The sequence below is a fragment of the Cyrtonyx montezumae genome, unplaced genomic scaffold (assembly GCF_038088225.1).
Source record: "Cyrtonyx montezumae isolate F1298 unplaced genomic scaffold, pur_monq_1.0 scaffold_10, whole genome shotgun sequence".
In the NCBI taxonomy this organism is placed as follows: domain Eukaryota; kingdom Metazoa; phylum Chordata; class Aves; order Galliformes; family Odontophoridae; genus Cyrtonyx; species Cyrtonyx montezumae.
This window is the reverse complement of record NW_027071826.1, coordinates 20,432,486-20,459,417: the sequence shown is the minus strand read 5'-3', so window position 1 is coordinate 20,459,417 and position 26,932 is coordinate 20,432,486. Positions and strand designations below refer to the sequence as shown.

Below are 26,932 nucleotides of genomic sequence, written 5' to 3'. Positions count from 1 at the left end.
AGTGTTTCCAGCAACTGCTCCCTCCTGCCCCCATCCCTGCTTCCAAACCATGTGTTCTCGAAAAGATATTTGATTCCAGTGAAAGCTCAGCTGACATCCCTGCAATATGCTCGGGTTTTTGCTTTGTGCTTCCTGGGAAGGATGAGGGCTCCTCCGGGGATTCTGGGTAATTGGGTTAGTGGCCAGCTCATGTCAGGAAATTAAAAGGCAGCCCCGATCAGGTTGCTGCTGCATGGGATTTAATGGCTTTGTATTTATAAAGTATTCTGCCTCCAGCCAAGGCCAGAAATATCACTACTGGAGGTATCCAAATGAAAAAAAAAAGAGAGAAAAATTATTTTCCTTTATCTAAAATACTCTAGTGTTTAAAAACAGACAGGCAACCAACCACCTCCCTGTCCTTTGAAACAAGATCTCCAGATGCAGTGATTGGCATCTTGATATCTATATCTTCTACACCCAGCCATTTTCCAAGACAAGAAATGAGCATTTGCAGTATAGCTAGAATTGGGCTGAGTGGTGGCATAACTTGGAGCACATGCTACCTTCGGTAGGATGGTGGTAAATCTCCAGAACTGAGGTTTCTAATGGATGGGCCATCCACAAGTGTACATTGGGATGGCAGCACTTGGTGTCTGTTTTCCAAAAATGAACCCCTGCCACACCTTCTGCCACACTCAATGGATTATCAGTATATCTAGGTTGGTTTTCTCCATTCATTTTGAACCATTAATCTGCCTAGATGAGTCTGTAGGTTCTTGTCAATATGTAACTAAACCTCTGTTCTGTCAAATATGAAGTCCAGATTGTTGATGTACATCAGTACATATTCAGAGAAAGTTCACTTCTACTAAGGTTTGTGATAAACTCTGTGTATTTTGTCACTTGAAGTTGTGCTTAGTGCTTATATAATATATACATAAAGGAGAAGCTGATCAAACTTCAGCTGTGCAAGGATGCTAGGATGCCAGTCATCATGCTACAAACTCGTAAGCAGTTCTGACTGCAATAGGTAAGATCTCCTGAGGTAGGCAGGAGTGAGTTGGGCCTGGATGCATGTCCCACTGTTCTACTGTAACCTAAGGCATGTACCTTCAACAAGTGTCAGTGGATGCTAGCTAGTGTTGCAAACACCACTGCTGAGGTGAGAACTTCAGGAGTCATTTTAAGACTACAAGGTGCAAGCAGAGTTGTGCTAGGAGAACTGGCCAAAGTGGCAGTGTGCTGCGCTGGTGGGCCCAAGGAGCTCCTTCACCTCTGCAGAGCTCTGCCGTAAGTGGGTCTCTCTCCATGTGCCAATGGAGAGGTGGGGCCTCTCCATTGTGTCATACATTTAGAATTTGGTTTCTCAGACTATCCTTATGCTCCTTTCCTGTTCCAAAGGGCTTGTATTCTCTATCTAAACATTTAAACAGACTTCTCACAGATGTTCTCAGTGTGAAATAGAAAACTGAGATCAAGAAAGCATTGGTTTGACCCTTCAGGGCGCTTCTGAAGTTCATCAGTGCTCCTCAGTCAGTGTCTGGAGGATGAGGTGAATGCAGATGTGCCTGCTTCTTTCTGTTGCTTCTCATAGGAGCCCAGATGTACAGAAGGCAGCCATCAAAGTCTAAAGTAAGGTAAACAGAATTGCACCCAGGGCTGTAGGTTCCCCTAGGCAGCAAGCACCCTTTGGGGGATTCAGTTTTGAGCACTGTCTTGGAAAGCTGGTGGGGCTGGGGCTTTGCTGACTTCTAGGTCCTTCTGTGAAAGTCGTCCATGATCTTCCTGGGAGACACGTGCCTGTGTCTTCTTCTACAGTGCCACTCAGCTTGCTGCTGTGTGAATATTGCTTTTGTGGGTGATAAGAGTCAATAAACCTTCTGTGCTTCAGACTGGTTAGAGCTCATGAGAGGAAACAGTCCAAGGAGAGCATTTGCATGGACCATGAACACAAAGTGAGGGTGTGGGTGTAAGGAATGCTACAGAATGCTAAAGAAGGTACTGAGGTACTCTTTATTCACTTCTGCCCCTGAAGCTCTTCTAAATTTCTGGTTTTCCAGTGTGACTGGAGACTGCATAGGAAGGAAGCTGTACATTTGAGGGACAACAAGCCAGGGATGCAGGGACAACCTCAGCAGAGCTCGTAGCTGTGCAGCTGCCATCAGTGGAGAAGGAAAAGGATTCGCAAGCTTTTGAGTTACACCAGATCCTATATGCTATGAACCAGCCACCTGGGACATGCAGCTTATATGCGTGTGTGACAGCTTGTGTCAGTGCTCCAGGGCATGTGACAGCTCTGGAACCAGGTATATCACCAGTTGTTACAGGGCTAATCTGTCCCTTGCAGTCCAGGGACTATTCAGCTAGACAGGCAGGAAAACAGCTTTTCTACCCAACTTATACATCCCTGAAAACATCAGAGTGGGGGATCAGATCCAGTCTCTCTGTAGGTCCCTGAAACATTCCAACTCCACTGCCCCCCCTCCTGCTGCAGGTGTCACTCCCAGGCTTGCTGACCCACATGCTGGTCACAGGGTTTTCCTTGCAGTACAAATGCCTAATGGTATAAACAGGACTTTTTCCTGTCCCATGCTGGAATCTACAAGTGACGAAAGAAAACCTAGTCAGGTTTTCCATCTTCTCCCTAAACCTTCTTCTTTTTTCCATAGTCTGTTTCTTTCCCCATCTTGGCTCCCCTAACTTTTATTGTCATAGCTATACTATTTCCTTGATAGGCTTCTTCCCATTGCCACATCCCCTTGTCCCACCTGATGGTCTAAGCAACAGAGGAGAGAGAACAACTTATATACAGCACTTTTCCCTTCTTTTTTGTTTTGTTCTTAGCCTATGCCTCCCAGCTTTCTTGGTCACTGCCAATCCCTGTGCTTTAGACTGCAGCTCCTGGGGACAGGTGTGTATCTCTGTCACCTGCAGAGATACCCCAGCTCAGATCCCACGAGAGCAGCTAGGTTGCACTGGTGCAGACTGTAACTCAAGATACAGGTGGACAGTGGGCACAGGATCTGGCTGGTTTATAGGGGGATCTGGGCAAAAGCAGTCCTGGATACATTGCTCCCTAGCAAGCACTTGCCCTCTCTTGCCTTCAGTTGTGTCCTTCTTGGTCTAGACACATATTGTCCCGTGCATAAACCCTGTAGCTTGGCTTCTCCGTTAGCTCTTTTGGCAAGATGGATCTTTCTGTTCCTATCAATTCACGAGCATGTGATAGGACTCGATGGAAAGTGAGGTGAGGCCAGTAATTTGACATGACAGCTGATATTGGGCCTAGACTGCATTTCCCAATGGCCCGAGCTTAGCTTCACAGAGCTTTTAAGATTATTTTTAGTCTCCAGAAAATAAAAGAGAAACTAAACCTGACTCTGTATGCTGTCGCCTCTGCATACTCGGCTATTTTTACTTCCGACAGACTGGGCCTAGGTCCAGCTTTTAAAAAAAGCTGGAATTATTTTACTTCCATTAAGAAAAAAAACCCAAAGTCTGATGTTATCAAGTCAGCAAGGGGACATCTGATCCCAAAGTTGTCGGGCAGACGTCTCTCCGAGGGGCATGTCAGAGAAATGCAGGGAGCTTGAACAGATCAGCGGATCAGCTCTCCCACTGCAGAGGCTTGGTGCTGGCACACACCTCTCCGCACCAGCGCTTGGAACACGAGTGGCACCCACAGGACACTTAGAAAACTGACACTCCTACCCAGGGCAAGATGCTGAGCCAAGTCCTGCACAAGCCCTGGACTTGCCCCTCTCCTTGGTTGGTTCTGGGGGGCTCAGGCAGGCTGAGGAGCTTGGAGTGTGCTGCTAGTGAGTGAGGGCTCTGTGCCTGTGGTGGACGTGGGGCCCGGCTTTGCACCTGGGCTGCTGTGCAGGGTCTCTCAAAAGGTAACAGAATTCAACAGACAGCACTTCCTTGCAGCACAGGGAGTTGGGAGGAGAGGGATGCTTCCAGCACAGATAGCCTGCATTTCTGAAGAAGCAGTTTCCAGATAGGTAGGTTAGCACAGAGTGATAATTCCCAAACTTTGCTCTATACTGTAGCATCTCACATCGTAAATGTGAATCCTCCCATCCTGGCTGCTCTAGCTGCCTCTCCTTGCTGATGCTGTGTCAAGAAGGGGAGGATCCAGGAGTGCTTGTCATGGTGATGGCTTTGTAAGATGAGTGCTTTCTTTCTTGGGAGCTGTACAGTTGTAATCCATGTGAAAAATCAGTTTTGCAGGAGCTGCACATCAGCTGCTTTCTCTCAGTGTTCCTTGTCAGGCTATGGCACCAAACCCCATGTAAAAGCCTTCAGTATGGACCAGCTGTATCTCGTAAGTGAGGCACCTTAAGGTTAAAGCACAGGTGGCTGCACATTTGGTGTGAACTCTGCACTTGGGATTACGATGTATACAGAGCACTCATGCTCCAGCCCTGTCTCTCTCACCTCTCTTCTTCCCACTCGCTTTCGTTCATTCAGTTTACATCCTGCTCTATTTCTTCTCCACTTGATGCTTTCTTTCATGCTCTGAGCTCACTCACTGTACCTTCCCACCCCATTTTAACAACCCTTAGGTTTCCCCTTGCAGAGCTGCATTATAACCACCCTCCTTTTAAAATGGATCAGTGAGCAAACCAGAGCAGCAGTGTTAACAAGCCACCTGAACTCCGCTGCTTAGTATCAGACCCTGTTTTCTGGCCATGGCCTTTCCTGCCATCTAACTGTGACCCCTTAGGCTGTCAGATCTTTAGGAAAGTGCTTTCACCCTAGTGCTCACTTCTAGATGCCACAATTAGGGACTTAGGTTGAGATGCCTTTGCTGTTGCCCTCCGCAGCTGGAGCTGCTGATGACAGGGCAGAGTAGTGGCTTTGCAAATGCTGATTGAAAACATTTGCCTCAAGGAGTTTTGTGCAGGATGGGGAACAACAAGAGGACAAAGACTTCTTCAGAATAAACAAGCTAAAGACCTTGGGCAAACAGACCTCTATCTGCCTAGTGAGGAAAGGAGGGATGGAAGGTAAATCTCCCTGTGTCTCTCTTATCTTTTTTTTTTTTTAATGCACTTAAGTTGTTTGTGTCTTTATAATCTGATTGAGGGTCCCTAATACTGCTGCAACCTGTGCAGCCATCCTTCTGCCAAGCACTGGAGATGGCACACTTCTTCTTGGGAGCAGGAACAGAAAACTTTCCCCCAATTTCTCTCCAATTTCCCAGTTTTCCCTCCATACTGCTTAGCAAAGTGCACAGCAAAAGCATCATGGAGGGCTGTTCGCTGGTTTCTCCTGGGCTTAAGATGGTGCCCCCAATTCCAGTGACATCCTGCCTACCTACTGGCATGAGGGAATGGACCTTTCTTCTCTGTGTGTTCTAGGAAGCTGTGATTCAGGAGTGAAGTCATGTAATCTTTTCTGGATTCCTCCATAATCTTTGAACAGCATTATTCCTGACCCTATAAATTTTCACAACCGGTTACTTGGTTTCGTGGTGCTTCCTGAAATCTGTCTCTCCCTTTCTCTCCAGGCTATAGGTAGCTGCCATTCATTCAGCAGAGTGTGGCATAGAGGTCTTTCTAGTGAAACCAGGGAACACATACAGAAGGAAAGAATCACAGGCAGAAGTTACAGTATCCTACTTCATCCCAAACTTTATTAGTGCTGTCTCTCCAGGATCTCCCAGGATAAACTTGGGTTTGGGATTCCCCATTTGCCCTTTCTAAAAATCACATAAGTAAATTCTCCATACAGAGTCAGAAATAGAAAATGAGGAGGGGAAGGAAAGGTTTGATCTGAATTCACACATTCGATATCATGTCATTCTGTCCATCTTCCAATGCCTGTCCTCTTCCCAGAGCACACACCTGCAGCAGTTGTTCCTTTGCTCTTGAGAGCCCCAGGCCTCCTGTATTCCTGCTTCCTCTGCTTAATGGCAGCAGCAGGTCTTTAAAAAGGAAGTAGCTATGTAGCCCTACCAACATTGTGCCCCAACACACCAGGGTTTGAAGGCAATATACACCTCCACGTGGTGTTGCTCCTGCTGGAAATCCCAGCTATGCTGCAGTGTAGCTGAGTGCCATCGGCCTGGCTGGCAACAGTTCTTGCTATAGTGAGGCTGCTGTTGCTGTTCATCAGTCAGTCTGGTTTGGGTGCTCCAGTTGTGACATCAGGATTGAGGTGGTGTGGCGAGTAACAATTTCATGTGATTTCAGTGGGATCAGTGTGAGCACAACAATACAAGCTTTTCTTTTTCCATGACAATGTAAGCAAACAGGGCATTGGCTTGAGACATACCGTGTGACAGATGTCTCTTTCTGGGGTTGAATATATGTCAGCAATCTGCGAGTTTTTCAGATGTACAAGTTGTTCAGAAAACACTGATTTGGAGCGTTTGCTTTTAGTTGTTTGTGTTTATGCAGTAAACTGATTGCAAAATATTAATGGCTCAGTGTAATTAGTAAGTGTATCCCATAATTGGTTCCTGTGATTAGACCAGATAAACTCATCAGCATTTATACACTTGTTTAGTATAGATTCAAAAATTTATTCTACTTGATGGAGCCTACTTTACCTTGAGAGATTTTTTTTTGCAATAGCTGTTTCCTCCATCAAGACTGAGCTGCCCCAGTTTCCCAGCAACTAATTACTGGTGGCAGTATGGCTGCCAGAAGTAACTGACAACTGGACAAATATCTGTGGGTTTTTTCATGATTAGTTTTTAATACTGTGTCTTGTTCCAGTGCAGTTCCGGATAACATTAATTCAATGGTAGTTCCTGTTCTGTTGGTTATTGATGCTGCTGTAGATTTTTTGTGTGGGGACAGTCACTGGGAACTGTTTTCGCTGTACTATTTGCAGTTCGGCTCTCTGTATCTTGAAAGAGCTACATTAATTCTTCAGTGTGTCCCTGTTTCAGATTTATCATTGCTATACTGTAGGAAAGGTTGTTTCTTTTGAGTTCTACTTTTGTTATGGCTTCTTACTTGATCAAACCTGAACCATTTCTGTTGAATTCATGGTTCATAATCTATTTGCTATAGATCACTTTTTTCAGATATAAGTAGTGAGAGGTCACAGAACATTTAACTTCTCAATTTTAAGAACAATCTAAAAGCCTAATTTTATAACTGCAGGTTTGATTGACATATAAGGCTTTATTTTTAAAAGCAAGATCATCTAGAGGGCATTGAGTTCTGAGGCCTTTCATTTGTCCATCAGATGAGTGGTGATTCAAGAGTTCAGATGGGTTAATTTTTGTCTTTGTTAACATCTTGAATGAAAACAAGCTCCAATCAGCAGAGTGTGGAGAACGCCTTAGCAGACTTTTACATCTGAATGTCAAGATTTCCTGTGGCTGTAAAGAATCATGTGAATATATCCTGTTTTAACTGCAGGTGTTCGTCTGGATCGAGTCCGTGGCGGCCGCCAGAAATACAAGAGAAGACTGGATTCTGAGAGTAGCACTTACTTGAGCTTACAGATCCCTCCCCCAGCTAAAAAGCCACGTATGTATCAGTCTTTGGATTGTGGTCCTCTGAGCAACCACTGTGTTCTCTTTAGTTGGCCTCAGAATGTACAATGGAGCAGTTGTCAGTTCTGGTTCCCATCAGTCACCAGCACTAGGATGCTTTTTCTTGTGATCGTAGCACTTAAATACATTTGGTACACCTAAGGTATAGCCTGAGTGCAATGTATATTGTACCTAGAATATAGACCAGAAATTTCCTAGGAGATTATAAAAATGTTCATTTAGTTTAGTGATTTTGCTGAACTTTTATGGCATCCAAGCTACCGTGACAAAATGGGTCCTGTGCCGATTTCTCTCTTCCATATGACCAGTAATTCTCTAAACTTTTCCAGGTCCTATCAGTTGATTATTTGTACCTCCTGTCCTTTTGGATCTCCCTGAGATAGTGATTGACAGTCTTACAGTAGCTTGCTGCTCTTGTCATCCCTGTATGGAGCTGGTTTGGCATAGACAGATCACTACAGCCTGTAAGGTTGCCATGTACTGTCCTCTTGTGACCTCAGTCATTTCCGAGGTCCCACAGCCTCTATAGCCGTGTATTCTGCAGGAAGGCCCTTCTAGAGAGGGCTGTTGTGACATCTTATGTCATGAGAGATAAAACAACAACTTCTCCTTTGAAATGTGCAGTGACTAAGATCGTCTCCCACTTGCTGGTGGCAGAGCCAGAGAAGATTTATGCCATGCCTGATCCAACCATGCCGGAGAGTGACATCAAAGCCCTGACAACCCTCTGTGACCTGGCAGACAGGGAATTGGTGGTGATCATTGGCTGGGCAAAGCACATCCCAGGTAAACGGGAAATTACAGGGCCTAAGTGTGAACAGCAAAGGGAGCTATTATTGTATCCCTGTGCTTATCAGTTTGTCTTCAAGCAGGATTTTTACATATAGTGAAGGATGGAAATCACTGACACAGAAAACTGCTTGTGATGGGTGTTCATTGGAAACAAACTCCAATATAGCCCCTGGTGCAGGTGCATGTGTTGGTTGTGTGTGTATGTGTCCTGGCATTATGCAGTAGGCTTTGAAGTGCCACGATAAAGTCCCCAGTGGCACCTGCATCGAGTGGCACAGAGAAAGCACTCAGGGAACAGCCCTTGGGATGGTGGACTTGTACTGATCTTGGACCACATCGATATGGCCTAGGTCTGTTGTGTTTATAGATAGAATAAACGTTATGATAGTGACTGGACTTCATTGTTAATGACAAGGCAGGTGTCTGCTCTGCCTGTAGTGGGCATTCTTGTGCAGACTTAGGAAAGCTTTTATCTTACTGGATTCATCACAGAACAAGTCCCATTGGAATGGAGGACATACTCACTATTGTCAATGAATCTCCGGGCTTCTGTACTGAAAAATAATGAGGACAACGTATTGGCATTGTGACAGGCCTCTGAAGGCTCACTGCATGCATCCACTTTGAGTGTGTCTGTGCAATTGAGTGACAGAGCAACAGCATCTCACATGTGCAGGTAGGATGGACCCAGGCTGAACGAGCAGATGTGGTCCTCAAGGAGGCTGTGGGACATAGACTCAGACCTGGCAGGGAAAATGCCCCTTCCCTCACTGTTGCCACTCCTCTGCAAACACTCTCTCCAAAAAAATAGATTGAACTTAGATGTGGGGAAGGTTGGATGGGGAATTTGGACAATGTCCTTGGGGTTTATATGGCTGCTTTCCAGAGGACTGCTTCAAACAGATCCTCACTATGAATAGTTCAGTACAGCTTTCTCCTGCCTTCCACCCTTCCTTGTTGGGAGAATATTTGAGGTCAGCCACAGAATCACAGGATATAAGCAGTACTGCATGTTGTCTGTGCCTTCCACTGCATAGACTTGTGTTCTGTTGCTTTGCCTCTTGGCTTTAAGTTCTTCCTTGCTTTGTGAGGCGTCTTAGCATGAGTGAGCGAACAGTGTAGTTCTCTTATGTATTCTGCTTCTCTTTGTCATTCCTCTTGTGGCTTTTTGGTGGTTGCTCTTGTTTTCTCAGTGGGAGTATTTCTCTTGTGACTCAAGGGTCAGTGGCTTCCCAGACTGTATGAAATATGGACTGTCACGTGGGGCTATAAAGTCTGGATAAACTTTTTGAGGACAGTGTTTCTGAGTAGAGGTTAATCCCAGTGGTGCCCTTCTTACATGAGATCTGCAGGATCTGCAAGGATTATATCCATCACTAGCATTGGAATCCTGCTGGGGCTGATTCATCACAAATGGGGTTACAGTGGTGATTAGGAAACTCAGCCTGGATTGCTCTACTAACCCAGACCTTGGGGTGTTAACAGGAGTGGTTTTCATGCAACGCAGTTATCTGCTTGGCTGTCCAGTAAGGTGCTGCTGTTTGTTCCACTAACCTTGGCCACTCCTGTCTGCACAGGGTGTCCTGCTGTAGTTTCCTTGCTTGCAGTGTGGGATGCTTAGCTCTGAGTTCTTATGGGGTTTTCCAGTTTGCCATGGTGATTATCTCAGAACAGGTGTGTAGTATTGAGTTGGCTCCTGCACTACAAAATGGGCTCTTCCACTCCATTCTGAAAGGAAGGACAAACCTGTCATCATCTCAGCTTTCTCTGTATTTTCTTGTCCTATCAAGGACTGCAGTTCAAAGCAGCAGTATCATAACAGAACTGTGTATACAAGAGAAAGCTCGGGGACTGTTACACAAAGGAGCAGTTGAAGTTTATAGAAAGGGAACGAAAAACATGTACGAATCATACTGAGTTATGCAGCAAGGGGGCAGAACAGGGCAGGACCAGGATGCTGCCAGGAGTGTGGATTATATGTGCCCTGTATTTCTGCCTTCCTGAGATTTTTAGAATACCAGGGCATTGCTTCCTGTGTGCATAAGCTCTTGGACACAGACAGTGTGGGGAAAGGAACAGAAGTGACATCGTGCCTGCCTTGTGTTCACAGTGGAATTGATAAAGAACTGTGTGGTGTTACAGTCATACCAGCCCTTCAGGATCCCAGATGTTGGTACAAACTTCTGCCTCATGCTGTTAGCAAATAAAGTCAAAGCTTAAGTCACTCTCCTATGATAACAGGAAAGTACAATTTAATGGTGTTCAGCAAATATGTTTAGCTCAGCAGCCTTATTAGCTATTAGCTCAAAAGCCAGACTTAGTGTGTGGAGTTGTACCCTTCTGAGTGAGGTCCCTCCCCTTGTGCTAATTGTCTCTGAACATCTACTACTTCTGCATGCCTTGATGCAGGGAGACAGAACTTCTCTCAAGAGGTGATGATGAAGGCTCTCCCAGGGAAGCTGTTGTGCTGTTCTCACTAGGAAGATGATAGTACTAGCACAGAATGAAATATGGCAAGTGGAGTGACAGCAGCTGTGTCTGGAGTGGCCTCAGATCCTATAATTACATCTCCCTTTATTACCTCTGCTAATGGCCCTCCAGGATGACAGAAATGATAATAAATTAACAGATTATGAACTCCACTTGCCACAAATTATGTGACTTCTTTTTTTTTTTTTTTTTTTTTTTTTTTAATTCTGGGAGCTCCCACTGCCATATCACTGAGGAAAAAAAAAGCCACAAAAATAATGATAAAAAAAAAAAAGAATGTCACATTAGCTATTGCAAATAAAGCAGTTTTTCTCAGCCTGTACCTGGGATGGAGGGAAATGCTCATCCAGCTCTGTGCTGGAGACAGAGGCTACACAGTCCTGAGATAGTTTCTTTGGAGCCTCCAGCTGCCAGTGGAGTAGTCACCAACTTTCAGGGTACAGCCTGCAGCAAGAAATAGATGACTAAGGGCAGTTTATGGATGCTATGCCATCAGAGAACTCAGGAATGCACAAAGCTGGATTGGTAGTAATTCCTGAGAGCTCTGAGATGGTGAGGCACTTGAATTTCACAACTGTACGTTCTCTAGTGTTGCAAACCTGTAACAGCAAGCTTCTGATTTTGGTCAGCTGAAATTAGCATTTATCACTCCAGATCCCAGCTTTTATAGATGGGAAACCCTACATTGTCTGATCTTCCCTTGTCTGTGCAGAGTGCAGTATCATACGGCACAGTCCTCCAGTCCTTGCATTGTATTTATGAAAACGCTGGAGGAAGAGGGTGCCCAGAACTGGCACTGCAGCACTCCTGCCTTCATGCTCACCACAGGGGACTGGTAGGGGTCTCTGCTGGGTGGGCAAGGCAATTGCAGCTGACTCTTCTGTCCCCCTTGGCATAGGTAAAGAATGGTCTCTGCTTCGCAGTTCCCTACCTGCCATAACCATCTCTGGGAAAGAGCTATTCACAGAGTTGCTGGATGTATGGGCTACTGCTAAGATTTAATCAAGTTTTTCTACTTCATTCTGTACAGAAATGTGTGAGCTATGTCTGTCTTGGATCCTCTCACCATACTGTTTCTCAGTCTTTAACAAATTTTGTTGGCAGACTGCACTGAGGTAACAGCATAACCCGCTTTATAACCCAGATGAATAATGACAGTGCAGAAAGGCCATATGATTGACCCAGAAAGTGGACTTAAGGCAGCAGCCCAGATGCAGGGCTGTTCTCCACGGGCAGAACTAAGAGAAAGGTGACTGAAGGACTGCTTTCAGATGGCTGCAGAGGAGAAATTCCAGAGACTGTATCAGTGCCTGTGTACAGCTTCCTCTGCCTCATGGCTAATCCTAGGAGGCTCTGGTGCAGCAAGGAGATGTGGGGAGACAGGACCCAAGGCTGAGTCTGCTCTCGGGCTCTGGATGGCAGCATTCAGGAGCAGCAAAAAAGCAGCATACTGACTGCTCGAGAACTCCTGCTCAAGAGCAGGAGGCTGAGGTGAAGAAGGAGGCAGGCATCCCTGCAGCCTCAGCAAGGGATGGATTTCACCAGGTACAGGGCTACATGGGCTATGCTGTATAGGAATCAATCTCACAGTCATGGAGCTGAATTTTTGCAGCTTTTCTCCCCAGCAGCCTGAACTCTTTAGCTGTTCCCTCTGGCACTCCTCCCCAGTGGTTTATTGATTCTTTCCTCCCACCCACTGCTCCCCTCAGACCTTGCACACACAACACGTGACAGCTGATTGGTATCTGTTAATTAATGTGGCCTGGGGCCTCTTTTCTATTCAGTGGCCTGATAAGAGAAATTGGATGTCCAAGGGCTGCCAGGCCATTATCACCCTTTGCTTCCCCTGGCAACACAAACACAAAACATGGCGTAGTGATAAATAAATACCACTTACCCACCCTTCTGCCATCCCTTCCCCAGCTGAGATAGTGCAGATAGAAAAAGACGACCCACAGTCAGTCAATATAGCAATCACCAGCTCTTTTGTTAATTGCCAACTTGATAACAAGAGAAATCAAATGATCATCATGATGGCTGGCTACCTAGGTCCTGACATGGGTCCAGGGAAAGTGAGCAGGGAGGGCTGTGGGATGGAAGCATCCCACTGGGCCTAGCGCACAGTTAGTGGGGCTGGGAGGTTCCTGGGGACAGAGTGTAATGAGCTCCCTGGCCCCTTGAAGGAGAGTGGACCCCAAGGCTGAATAAGCATGTAAAGCAAAGACTGGCAGGAGAGGCTGGTGGAGCACAGCCCTCCCAGCTGAGGGTGCCATAGTGCTGCATTCTTCCACTGCCTGGGGAACATTGAGACACAAGGAGCTGCCAGAAATCACAGCTCCTGCCTGTCAGTGGTGGACAAGAGCTGCCGAGATGGGACCAACTCACTGTACTTGACATCCCTGCTTCCTAGGATCTTTCATGACCTGGCTTTCTGGGATCATGGGCTTGATACCGAGGACATAATGGATATAGCTTTCTTTCCTATGCACTTCCTTTTCGCTTTCTCTTCAGACAGACAGCATCTCTGCATTTCAGCCTCTCTACTTCCCCAGCAGTGCTGGCAGGGCTCTGAGGCTGTCCATGAATGCCAGACTCTGATTGCTCTTTTTCTGTATGGGGAGGATGATCTGCTTCACTGCTAGGCTCTGTTGCCACAAGGTCTGGCAAGAATTTAGGTATTTGCATAGCACCACAAAGGTGTTTGTGTACTGGATAGGGTTGGCTGTGAGGGGCAGAAAGCTGATGGTGTGGAGCTCAGGGAACAATGAATAGAAGAGGACTTCTTCACGGACACGTTCAGCTTTTGACATTTCAGCTCTCTGTTGTGGCAGCACCTTCTCTTAGGTTGTCTGAAATGAGAGATTGCAGCATGCGCGTGTCATTTCTTCCTATCCCATCAGAAACAATCTTTTCTGCTATCTGGAGGTTTTCTCTGCTTTGGTTCAGCTGGGGAGACAAAATGGGCTGCTGTACAAAATTGCAAAGGTGCAGTGAACAGGAAGTTGTGGTGCAAAGCAGTTGCTGTTATAGAAGAAGTAGAGGTCACTGAAAAGAAGTTATCATTAGCCTTGGGTTGCTGTATTCTGCGTGTTTTGTTTGCCACAGAGACAGGGGTCACGTTAGTAAGCATTTTTTGAGAGTGGCAGGGAGAGAGTGCTTCAGGTAGTCCCCAGGGAAATGAAGAAGCCCGGGCTCTGGGAGCCTTTGATGCACACCTGTTTGACCCTCGCTGTCTTTTGCCCTATCAGGGTTCTCCAATCTCTCCCTTGGGGACCAGATGAGCCTCCTGCAGAGTGCCTGGATGGAAATCCTCATCCTGGGCATTGTGTACCGCTCCCTGCCATATGAGGATAAGCTCGTCTACGCTGAGGACTACATCATGGATGAAGAACACTCTCGTCTGACGGGGCTGCTCGAGCTCTACCTGGCCATCCTACAATTGGTGCGCCGCTACAAGAAGCTCAAGGTGGAAAAGGAAGAGTTTGTCACGCTTAAAGCTCTGGCCCTCGCCAATTCAGGTACAGCACTGGCCCTGGCAGCCTCATGATCAGTCACACACACACACAGTTATCTGGCCTGGGAAGAACTTAGGGCCCAGTGCCCGAGACTGTGCTTTGCTTTGCCTGCGTTGTGCAGCATCCCCAAAGTTCTCTGTCACCCACAAGAGACGAGGGAGGTGGAGACTCCAAGCTGGAGAGGAGAGAGAAGTGTAGCTTGCTGCCACGATGGCCCCAACTGCAAACTGGCTCTGAACTGAGGAATGGGACCTGCTGGAGGTGGGCTGGATTCTGGCACTAAAAGAAAGGCCTAGTGTCATAAGTTCAGATAAAGGGATGACACTTGAGTAGTGTTGGGCAGTTACAGGAAATAGGAAAACCCTAATCTTAGTTTTAGATCCCACCAAAAAAAAAAAAAAAAAAAACCAAACCAGTTGATTAAGGCTGCCTGGTCTGTTCCTGTAGGTGTTTAGTGACCACTGACACTGAATTCCCTCCCCCCCCCCCCCCCCCACCCCTTCATCTGAATGCTAGAGGATAAGATGTGTTGGCAGAAGCCTGATGTTGCCTGTTCTGTTTCTTTTTGGGAAGAGGATGATAGAAATGAGGGCCCTCAGCCTCCATCTCAGAGTGGGGCCCATGAAAGACACAAGGTGCTTTGTGTGGTACTGATGTTGTACCACACATATATTTGCTCAGGAGTTCCTTCCAGAGGAAAACTGCTGAAGCTACTATGTGACGAGGGCTCCCTCTACATCCCTTGTGTCTCACTGTCTCACATCTAATCTTGCCAAACTGCAAGATGCAAATTACACAATTCAGCCTTGCAGACCAGCAGCAAGCCCAGTATCTGTGTTCAGCTAAAGGCACTTTCCAGAAAGATACTCAGCATGAAACTGAAGGCCTTAAATGTGAGGAAATCCACATCTTTCACAAGAGTTGACTCTAAATTTAAAAAGAAACATACCATAATCCAAGCAGCAGTTCTCCTGAGTTCAATCAGCCTGTAAATACTGGTCTTTTCTGAGCTGTGTCCTGTGATCCCAGGTCCTTTTACACCTGACAGCTTGACATGATACAGTTCCTATTCCACAGCTGCATTCCTGGGCTATAGGTGTTACTTCAGGCATAAGCAAGTGGTCCAGAAGGCTCTGTGAGGCTACTCTCTCCTTGCTGTTTTACACCATTCTGTACTGCTTTGTCATCCACACATCTTACCAGCAGCAATTTGAAAGAAGTTAAAAAAGAAAGAAAGAAAGAAATCACTTATAGATCATTGACAAAAATGTTGGGTAGCATCTGTTGTTTAACTGATCCCTGTGGGTTTCCACCAGAAATCTCTTCCTCCAGGGATGATTCACCACTGATAGCTACTTTGAAATCTGTCATCTAGCCAGTAACTAATCAATTGAAAGTGTACTTTATTGATATTGCATGGTGCTAATTTTTTAATGAGAATGTCCTGTGGTGCTAAGCCAAGTGCCATATAAAAGACTAAGTATATTATATCTATGCAGTTAACTTTATCAACCAAACTTGTAATCTCATCAGAGAATGAAATCAGGTTTGTTTGACAAGACCTCTAGTCCGAAGTATTCTGCAGACTGGCAGTAGCTGTAATAACACCTCTTAAGTTTTAACTGAACATCACATCGCTTTTTTCCTTTATTTTACTCTGGTTCACATCAATGGCAATTATCGAACAGGACCTGGGAACTTACATGCTTCATTAGAACTCTTTCAGCCATCTTGAATTTCTCAAAAATACCTACATTTGGCAATTATTAATCTGCCCTAGGTGGGCCTTTGCCAGCAATTCTAAAACTCTTACAGCCAAGTTACCAGGGGCTACTGATTTCTGTCAAGTTTGTCCCTAACAGATGTCTGATATCTGCTTGCAGAAACAAGAGAATAAGGAGTCTCATGATCTTCATATGAGATGGGTATATAACAATTCTAAATGCAGGACAGAAATACTCACTGAGAACTTCTGCTTCCTCATTCTATTAATAGTTTAATCATCTACAGCTTAAAAGAGCCCCCCTACAAATGGTCATTTTTCTTCTATTTCTTAAATATTTATAAAACTCTTCTTTATGGTCCTTAGCTCTTCCAGCCATGGATTTTCTTCCAATGTCCTTCACTTTGCTTATCGATTTTCTACACTTCATAACTTTTGATTCATACAAATTGCTATCTGCTTCCCTCTTTCAATTTCTCATATACTGCTTTTTTTACCTCTAATTGCTGCCTTCACTTTGCCACTGAACCAGGATGGGCAGATGGCCAAGGCTGCCCTCTCTAGATTGTGGGATGGTGGCTTTTGGCTATGTAATCAACTCTTGTTAAAAAACTTGTCTCCTAGTACCAGGAAGGTCACAGGATTAAGCAAGGAGAAGGGCTTCTCAGAGAGGTTAAGCCCAATATAAGCCTTATGGAATAGTCTGTAGCAGTAGAGACACTGAGCAGAACAAACAGTGCTTAGCAGCTGTTTTCAGGTTCTGCTTTTAGCACTGTTTAGCGAAGAAACCAAGGTGGAGGTCAGGAAACATAGGCCTCACCTGAATGGGAAAAGCCACTCTAACCTTACTGGTTTGTTCCAGGGCAGCTAGAGGTACAGTTGGGTAGGAATATAAGCCACAAAAATCTTTCTTTGTTAATCTTACTGACATATATGAAAGTACAATGTAACATTTTGTTTTTCACGTAACTAAAGACTCTTAGTGCATGTATGCACACACACACACACACAAGGAAACTAGATAGGGCAAGCTGTATTTTTCTAACATACCCTTCACGTTCAACCTTTACATTGTTTTAATACTAATTATTAATCTCAGTATATTTTGACATATGAATAAACCTGCAGAGCCTTCATGTATGTGCTTGCATGCAAGCACAGCTGACTCCAAGAACAGCAGGAATGCTGACTACCTCTGGGCCAGTCCATGGCTCCATGGGTCAGAGGCAAGCTTTAAAGCTGAGCCCTTAGATTTAAGATCTGTGCTGCTGGAACCTGCCTTTTGCTGCTTGCCTTCCATATTCATAAATTCCTGAGTTTCCCCTATCTCTGCTGGATGTAATTCCTCATGCAATCCAGTTTCTAGGGACTTTCTACTCCTTCATGCAGCTCTGTGCATGTTGAGTCTTTGTTTCTAATAATTAAAGTGAACGGAAATGGAAGCAGCAGCTTACTCACTGCTCATAGAAGAGACGGTGCCACAAGAATATGAATCAAGATGTGCATCAAAGATCTTTCCAGGTTAGCATACAGCACATTTTCAGCTATTGACATCCCTGACTGACCAAACCTTAGTTCTCTCTTTTTTGTTTTTCCTTCCTCAAGATGTTTAATGCTGAGATGGAGTGAACAAGACCTGGATCTAGTAAGGGATGTGTTGCAAATTCTTTATTAATGGGTCCTTTTAGGTCCCTGTCCCTCTTGTTCCTGCCAGAGGGAACAAAGGAAGGGTTAGGGAAGGAGACAATGGGCCTTGTCCATTCCCATACCTGCCCTATATGCCATGGCAGCAGTGCTGGAGAGAAAAACAAGAAGCTTCACGTCTGGGTCTGCTGACCCTCAGGGACATGGCCAGGCTGCCTCCAGAGCACCTCAGTGCTCTGACAGCTGTAAAAATTCATAGCTATTGATTTTGTAATTAACAGTTTATCAATGCCATTGACACCAGCTCATTGATGGATTGCAAGGAAATTAATCCTGCAATGTTATTTTATTTCTCACAGTCAGCTGCCAATTTTGAGCTCCTTTCAGCAAAGAGTGGAAGGAGAAGAAAGACAGGCCTTCATCTTTATTTCCTCAATTCCTCTCCTTCTATATTCCTGGCTATTTAGTGCTGTTAGGTCTTCCCATCTTACAGAAGCCTGGTGGGATAAGGGCACAGCTTGAGCAATGTCTACTGCAGAGCAGAAGCAGCAGTACTCAGAAGCAGGGCACCCACCCTGACCTGAAGCCTCTGTGGCAGGCTTGAGTTACTATGATGACCCACCAGCCCTTTTCTGGGCTTCAATTCCTGGTCTCTTGGATACAAAAAGCAAATACAGCAATAATGATTTTTCCCCAGTAGGCATTTGGAAGTACAACCTTTGATATCCCCCAATTAGTGCATTCCTTCTAAACAACTTCTTAAAACAGCTTTCTTGCTATACATATTATTTTCTTGCCTGTTGTAAGACTTGATAAATCACACATCATAAATGGCATCTACGGTAAATGTATGTAATGAAATTCACAGTCTCTAATTTGTGTTGAGCTCTCCACAGAGATGATGCGTATTTCTGGAAATATTCTGGTGTTTCATCTGGCTTTCTCCCTCCTCAGTTGCTGTCAGACTCAGGGAACAAGTCCTCACATTTGTTTTGGATGCATGTAGGCTGAGCATGTCACCGTTACACTGCGAAGCCCAGCTAGAGTGGCAGACAGGCACTGCTCTGTGTGTTAATTCTAGCATCCCTTTGCTGCAGCTTCTAGATTCATTGCCCTGAGGCCGGAATAGGAATCTTTATCAGTTCAGTATTGATTAAAAGCCTCTTAACAATGAAGACAAGGCAACAGTCTGCAGTTCTGTCAGGGTTGTGAGGAAGAAGCAGCTATCAGCAAGATGAAAAGGGAGTGCACCTTCAACGATGCTGTGCTTGGCTAGCTTCTCTAATCCAGCGTCTCTCCTCTGTTGTGCTGCCCTCTGCCATCAAGACTTCCCCACCAATTTAGCAGTCTGTTTTTGTCTTGGGTGCCTTAGCTTGACCCAGGGCTGGGTCGCTGCCAGCTGCCTTTGACTCAGAGATGTAGCAGGGAGCTGTACTAGCCTTGCAGTCTCTGCCAGCCTCTCCAGCAGCCTGGCAGCCGAAGGGAAGAGGCCTTGCAGGAGGCACTGTTTTCTAGAACTGAATCAGGAAGCGCTTGAGCAGCTGCTGGAAGTCTCTGAAAATAGGGGCATATGCACAAAGGTGGGGCTGGCAACACCCTTGGGCACACTGGCTGTGACCTACTGGGGCTTTTCTGTCTTGCTGACACCCTGAGCAGCTGCATGGCAATTAGGTAGTTTAGACAGATGAAGCGCTACAGCAGTGTTAATTATTCCTAATGAGATTGTTCCCAAGCGGCAGCACAGCAGATGCTGCCCCTTGCAGGGTGACTCCCTGGCAGGAGCATGGAGGGCAGGTGAATGTGTGAGTCACAGTGCCCCCCAGCTGACCCCTGGCAGCCTTGGAGTAACCAGTGAAGTGGGCGCACAGGGCACAATGTGCCACAAACCCCAGTAACGCTTTAACTGTTCCTGCACTGCTTGGGCCACCGGTTCCTGGGCCTGATGCCAAATTTCAGAGTGGCAGCACCAGCACCTGCAAGCAAGTTGTTCTATTTCCCCTTACAAAACAAAACTGAAAAGCAATTAAAATAAATATAAAATAATAACAGTAAAAAAAAAGATATATTTAGCTGAAGTACTGGGAAGTATTTTCCTTCCTCACATCTGATTTTCCTGTCTTCCTTCTTCCTCCCCCCAGACTCTATGCACATAGAGGACATGGATGCAGTGCAGAAGCTCCAGGACCTTCTCCACGAAGCCCTGCAGGACTACGAGCTGAGTCAGCGCAACGAGGAGCCCCGGCGAGCAGGCAAGCTGCTCCTGACCTTGCCCCTCCTGCGGCAGACAGCCGCCAAAGCTGTGCAGCACTTCTACAGCATCAAACTGCAGGGCAAGGTTCCCATGCATAAACTCTTCCTAGAAATGCTAGAGGCAAAGGTCTGACAGCCCCAGCGCCAGCCGACAATGGCCGGGGAACAAACTAGAAACAAAGATGCAGACAACGGAGCAATCCAACAGCAGCAGCAGCCACCGCCGGCTTTTATCTCCAATCATTTATTATGGAAGAATTATTTAATGTCTATCTGTCGGCGTGACTGCAAAATCTCATGTACAGGAGGGGGGAAACTCTTTTAATCAGTCACCTGTTTCTCTTTTTTTCATTTGTTTTCTCAGTGGGAAATACCAGAATATGCTTTTGCACTTGTTGAGGCGGTCGCTCTGAGCGATGATGCTCTCAGCACCGTGCCGGCCGCCTGGTCCCCAGCTTCCTCCACCAGAGCTGGAGGGGGAGTGGGGACTGAAGCAGGAAGAGATGAAGAATAGAGGCAATAGAAATGTTATCCGCTTGTGTTGTGAGGGGTCAGATAGAAAGGGAAGCAGCCAGGGTCCTTCATTTTGTCACCTTTCTAGCTCTACGACAGGACAGGTACTCCTCTGGAGAAGAGTACTGCTGGACCTCTCCTGATCAAAATGGCTGCCTCCCAGGCTCCCCTCGCACCAGCTAACACTTGTACATATAGGCCCCACTTCTTACCGGGAAAGATGCTCCAAACTGTGTAAGATATACTGCGACCTTGTACAGTGTGTCATTGCGCCTGGCTAGTCCCTCCCATGTACAATCCCCGCAGGACCCTGAAGAGGCAGAATGTATGTCCCGAGGGAATGCAAGTCTCCTTTCCCAGGTAGTGAGAAAGAAAAAAAAGATCCCGGTGTAAGCTTTTGTGCTGGGTTGACTTGATAATCTCTGCATCCTCTCCTATGTGGTGCTAACTACGATTCTTCCGCACTTTTCACCCTGTAGTGTCTCAAACCTGCCTCTTCAGTGCAGCTGAGTGCCATTCCCCACTCATTCCTTGTGGCAGAGAACACAAGGCTTTGTCTGCATGGTTACCGCCCAAGTATGAATACACCCCAATCCAGGGCTTGCCTAGACTTCATTCAAGTAATAGATCTTTGCATCCACAGAGACTTAGGCTTATTGCCAAATACTAGTTAGGAATCAAAGGAACTGCTTTTTGAGGGAGACAGCTCCTGAGCCCAAGACACTGCTTTTTTTTTTCTTTTCTTTATTTTTCCTTTTTTTTTCTTGTTGTGGCAGCCTAGGGAAATAAACTTAGAGGGTGGTGTGGAGCCCCCAAATCCAATATCCCAACTACTGTCTTCCCCATTATCTTGAACGGAGCAAAAAACCTAGCACAGATTATCCCTGCACCTGATAAGAGGTTCTCCTGCTGATGGAAGAAGTAGTGTACTTGACCTTGAGGTGGTTGGAGAAGAAGTGGTGGAACGTTTATTTACTGACATCACCAGGTTTCTACTGTGTCTGAGCCTTGGTTTAGCTCAGCTGGCTAAACCACAACTGCTGCATTCCCAGTATTCAGAGGGGAATTTGGGTGACTTGAGAAAAACAGCAGGAATTTGGGTGACTTGAGAAAAACAGCATTGTCTGAGATTTTATTTTCTTGGACACCTTGACCTGAGGCAGCCTGAGCTGGTGAGAGCTGAATGTGCTGCTGGTTTGGTGGTGAGTGGCATCACAGCAGAGGTGAGGAGAATCTGCATCTAAGACACCACTGCCTCTGCTGCCTCTGTTCAACTTAGGCTTCCACTCCTAGATAACCTGGCTGGTGGGACCAGCACAGGAGGTCTTCCAAGCTGTGGTTACAGAGTGTGATCAGAGAGATAGTGGGTGTTTGTTTTCTATGGGAGCAGAACGTGTATGTCACTGGGTGGGGCTCTTGGTGCAAAGCTCAGGCTAACTCAGAAACTGATGAAGCTTGCTGCTGCTGAGCTCTCAGCTCACGTAGCCAGCCCGCTGCTGCTTGTTCACTTACTTAGTTCAGTTCCATCTCTGCTGAGTTCTCCCTCCACTATACAGTCATAGCTACTCACCTGTTTTGTACTCGAAGGAATTCAGTCTTGCTTCAGGCATATTATTAAGCCAGCAGAGACCCAAGAGATAGAAGGCAGGTGGGAGCTGGGATTGTTTTCATGTCCCAAGCAGCAGCAATTACACAGTGGCCTTGTGCTTTGAACAGAGACCTGTGCTTCTCTTTGCCTTCTCCCTCCTGGAGCGAGCTGGGGAGAAAATGATAGCTTTTGGTTGCGCTGTATCTATCTGTGAATGAGAGGGACCAAAGTGAAATGCAAGCCTTCACTAGAGCCAGTTTGCCATGCATTGCAACCTGGCACCTCTTTCTGTCTGTGGCATGAATACTCTCACACATCTGCTGGGCTGGGCTGTTGCCTCCAAGCAGGACTCACATGACCACTGATGCTTCTGTGCTGAGTCCCATTCAGCCTGCCTCATAGCTGTCCCAAAATGGGCTGACAAGAGCCTAAAAAGCAAGTCTTACTTTGCTGGGTCCTGGCTGGAAAGGTCATTTTGAAAAGTTCCAGGGAAATCTTCTCTAAGTGGCCCAACTTGAGCAGGGGGGACTGGACCAGATGACATCAGCCATTCTCTGAGTCTGTGAAAAGACTCCTCCAGCTTTGCTGAATTTGAACTTGGGCCTGCTTTCCAGAACAGAGGGGAAAATAACCTAGAAAACACGATTGTGAAGGAGGCCTGCTGAGTTGCTTTCTAGCCTCACAGCAACTACTGTCTATTTAGGATACAGAGGCAATGTATGGGTTCTGCTGCATTGGCAGAGCAATATAAAGATACTACATGCATTTTTTTGCAGGACTTTCTTTCTCCATTACAGCTGCATCATCTTGGAGCCCATATGGATATCCCCTCATCGCTTGAAGGTAATAGGCCGGGAAATGTTTGCTTCTGAAACAGGATGGGAACCGAACCAGGCAGTAATTAGCATTTATTAGTCTCTTTGTATTTCTAGTATAAACTCTTTCCCAGGCACGAGGACAGAAACACCTGCCTAGATTTAACCCTTATAAAGGCTTGTACCTTGGGAAGCAGGGCAGGTCTTTTTGGCCTTTCAGACAAGTGCAGGCTTCACGTGCATGCCATCCCTTTCCAGTTTCTCTGATCTGCTGTGAAGCACTAGTACCAGCATGCTGCCACAACTGAGGAACATGTCCAGATACACAGCAGGTCAGGCTTGCAGAAAGGGGTGACATCTTAGTGTAGTCCCCTCAGTGCAGTTTGAAATAGGAAATGAGACTTCAGCAAATGCTTAGGTCTTTGAATGCTCATAGACTCTTACAAAAAGGTCTGGAGATGTGGAATTGAGACGTAAACTGGGAAGTGGGTTCTGGTCAGTACTTTTTATGCCATTCATTTGTAACATGGAGCAAACAGAGTCAGCTCCATACAGCTGTCATCTTGCATGGGGCAAAAGATGACACAGTTTGGACCTCAGTTTCTGTGACTTAAAGCAAAACTGCAGAGGTAAGTGTATCGGTGGCAGTGCATAGGCATGAAGCTGACACACAGCTATTATGGTAAAAGCAGGTCTAGCCCCTGATAGCATGTGCAGATAACAGAAACCACATACCTGTGAGCCACCTCAAAAAGCCAGTTCTTCCCAAGTGACAGTTCTTCCGTTTGGGGCACATTCTCCTCTGGGAACAGCGGTCTCTGGCCTGTATTGCAAAATTAATTTCATGGGGATCAATTAAAGGTAAAACGCCACACAAAAATGAGGCTTCTGGAGAAACTTGGGCATTTACACCTTGCAGCAAAACTGTGAAGCTATAAGAAACTCCCCTGCAACAATCAGAACCTCGCTGTACTGTTTGCACTAAGGGGGCATTATTTTTCTCTTTGTAGGCTGTCATCTTTTTTTTTTTTAACAATTAACACATGCACCAGAAACATATAAGCAGCTATTAGAGGGGAAAATCACAGAGGAAGACCCTAGAATGTAACTTGTTGAGCTTTTATTACCAATTGGAGCTAAGAAGAAGTGCTTCCACTTCGTATCCACAAGCTATAATCAATTGTGTGGCCAATTGTACAGTCTTGTGGCTGGCTTATGGAGGGAAGCTAAAGAGACAGAGGCTGTGAGATTGATGCAGGGAGTTATAGACAGTGAAATAAACAGTATCTACTTAACTATTATGTGCTCCTAAAAAAAAGAAAAAAAGAAAAAGAAAAACCTGTGAAATAAATAAATTGTATTATTGTGGTACAGGTCATTTCAAACAAAACAAGAAATAAAACACAGAAGTGTAAAAACTAATCATGATAGAGTAATGTTTATTGTCTTTAGGAAATGCTCTGTTTTGCCTCTCGGGATGCACAAAGACCCACTCACGGGGCTGGGGTGGGGGAAGGCCTCATTTATGCGTGCTGCACAAGGGAGGGGAGTCCAAGCTCCCACTGAAATGCCCTCATTTTGGTGTTTCCCTATATCCAGAAATAAAATCCTCAGCAAGCCTTTGTGTTTTTGTAAGTTTAGCATGGCTGATGGCTGGTTAGACAGACACTGCCGTCACTATCTGGCACAGGATGGTCTCTGCCACTCACTCATTTTTTCCCTGCTGGTGCAAGGAACAAACATGAGCTGGTGATGAAAAAGCCTTGAAGTTGTTCCAATGAAAAACAAAATCTCTAATCATAAAATAGATCATTGGCTCAAACCCAGCAGTGACATCAAGAGTGCAGCAAGCATTGCAGCAGCTGCCCAGTGCTTACACAGTGGGTATGAGTGCTGAAGTCATTGATCTGGTGGTCAGGTGTTGCAGAGGGCAATCTCACTTCTATTTCAAAAACCACAGAGGAAAGAAAGTTTCTTTAAACATATTTCTCTGTCCCTCAAGTTAGTGGCACATTCAACTGCTGGAATACTTCAGCTCCAAATGTTAAAACACATTTGAGCTAGTTGCTTGTGGCTACATGCACCCAAAGTAAAATGCAAACCAACTGCATTTTTCTCCTTCTGGCGCATGTACCACACAGTTAGTGAGGGCAAACATTATGTCCAGATAACTTCAGCATTCATCCGTCCAGTAACAAAAAGTGGCAGAGTCTGTGCTGTGAGCCTGTTTATTTACAAAGCCAGTCTCCCCCATTACAATCAATTTGAATGATGCCATGGAGAAACCTGGGGAACAGGAGGACCAACTGAGCAGTGTGCTGGGGGGGGGCTGGACATGACAGAGGGTGGTAAGTCACAAATGAGCATCGAGTTTAGATAGCCCAGCAAAACACAGCAGCCCTGGTTCAAAACATTGCTGGCTAGGCAAGCCAAAAACAATGACTCAGAGCCAAAAGAGCTGCAGCCAGAAAGTCTCTTTACATAAGTGCTAATCAGCTTGAGAGGACCAGCATGGTTACCATCTTTTGTGGGCTTTGTTCCATAGGGCTTTGGTGAGGCTAGAAAGAGCTTCAGCTCTGGGAGTAGCAGCATCCAAATAATGATAAGCAGGAGTGAGGTCACAGGAAAGAGCAGAACTGGCCACATGCTCAAAGCATCGTTTGTGAGAAAAACTGAGACGGACAACAGCCACTACTGACATCACTGACTGCTGAAGAGTTCAGTGCTTCACTGAGCCCTCCCAAAATCTAACGGCAGCCATCTCTGGGCAGGACACACTGTATGTGCAGAGCAGCTGTACTAGCTTAGACCACAGGCACAGTTGGGCCAGGTCTCTATCTCTCCAAAGCTAGCCAGCAGCAGATGACCAGAGAACACAAAAATAGGGCACTGAGGTATAAAAACTACATCTCCAGGCCATTTATAGAGTCTTCTGAAGATAAAGTCTCTGCAGTTAACAACCTCTGCTGGTTTTTCTTACATGAATTTGTCCCGCCATTTTTTTGAGGCGATACAAGCATTCAGCCTCTGCAGCAGGAATAAGTACTATGGATCATGGATCGCTGCTCAAAGAAATAGCTCTTTTGCCTGCTGTGAGCACGCCATCAGCTATTCTTATTTCATGCCCTTACAGCTTGCATTAGAAGGCACAGGGAACAGTCCCATACTCACTTTTCCCTACCATTCACACTCTTCTAAATCTCTCCCAGTTTCACCCTCAGTCATTTCTTTTCAGGGATGAAGGATAGCTGCCAACCTTACCCCTTCACTGAGTACATGCTGCACCAATTAAGTTAGAAAAATGGGATAACGAGAAAGGCAAGCGGCTGCCTTGGGCTACATGCTTTAAAGGCAAGCACAAACGTTGCCTCTTGGAGACCCATACAAAGCTCTCTTCCTCTATCCCCACACAAACACACTCACTGCGCCTCTTCACTGTGCTTTCATTCACAGCACTGCTGAAGTTCACGTTTACTTTCACAATAGCTCACAAACAAGATCAGCCTACATAAACACTATTTTCCTAACCAAGGCAAGGTGGGTGCGGCCTTTTCCCCAGCAGAGTTTTTTCCTCCATTTTTCCTCCATCTCAAACAAAGGGAACAAAAAGACATCTCAGTTTTTATCTTGTCTAATCCTTTTGTTGTAGTAGAAATGCATTTTTGAAAGAGAAGACCTTTAATGCATTCCTTGATGCATCAAATAATAGATTTTTTAAAAAATTTATTCCTTCCTGTTGCACTATAAAACTTGGTTTCTGTTTACAGAACCCAGTTTTATAAGTGAGTTCATAAATTTACCAAAACAACTGCTTTTCTAAAACGAACACATTGACATCAAGAGGCTCAGAATCGAGTGCACTACTTTGGTGAATGAAATGACTACATTTTGTTCTCCAATTTCAAGCAGCATTGCATTTTCAATAAGGTTTATCATGTCCCCCACATAACTGCGGTCGTTGAACAGTAAGAAGTGAGACAGTGATCAGATAAGGAAAAGCCATGACAGAGCAAACTAAAAGCACTTTGCCTAAACTGGCAAGAATCAAACACAAAATTAGGCTGCATTTAATAGACCGGTTAGAACAAAGCAGATAGATCA

At 45.6% G+C, this 26,932-nt stretch overlaps 1 protein-coding gene across 1 annotated transcript in view; it reads left to right on the top strand.

Annotated features, from left to right (window-relative positions):
* The window catches only part of ESRRB (estrogen related receptor beta), a 121,700-nt gene extending 100,584 nt beyond the window's left edge, over positions 1–21,116 (top strand). Inside the window, exons 5-8 of the mRNA XM_065752222.1 lie at positions 7,365–7,475; positions 8,126–8,287; positions 14,032–14,301; positions 19,804–21,116. Coding sequence (XP_065608294.1) covers positions 7,365–7,475; positions 8,126–8,287; positions 14,032–14,301; positions 19,804–20,048 — 788 coding nt within the window. The 3' untranslated portion in view covers positions 20,049–21,116. The remainder of the gene's footprint in view (positions 1–7,364; positions 7,476–8,125; positions 8,288–14,031; positions 14,302–19,803) is intronic.
* Positions 21,117–26,932: the final 5,816 nt, after the last annotated feature.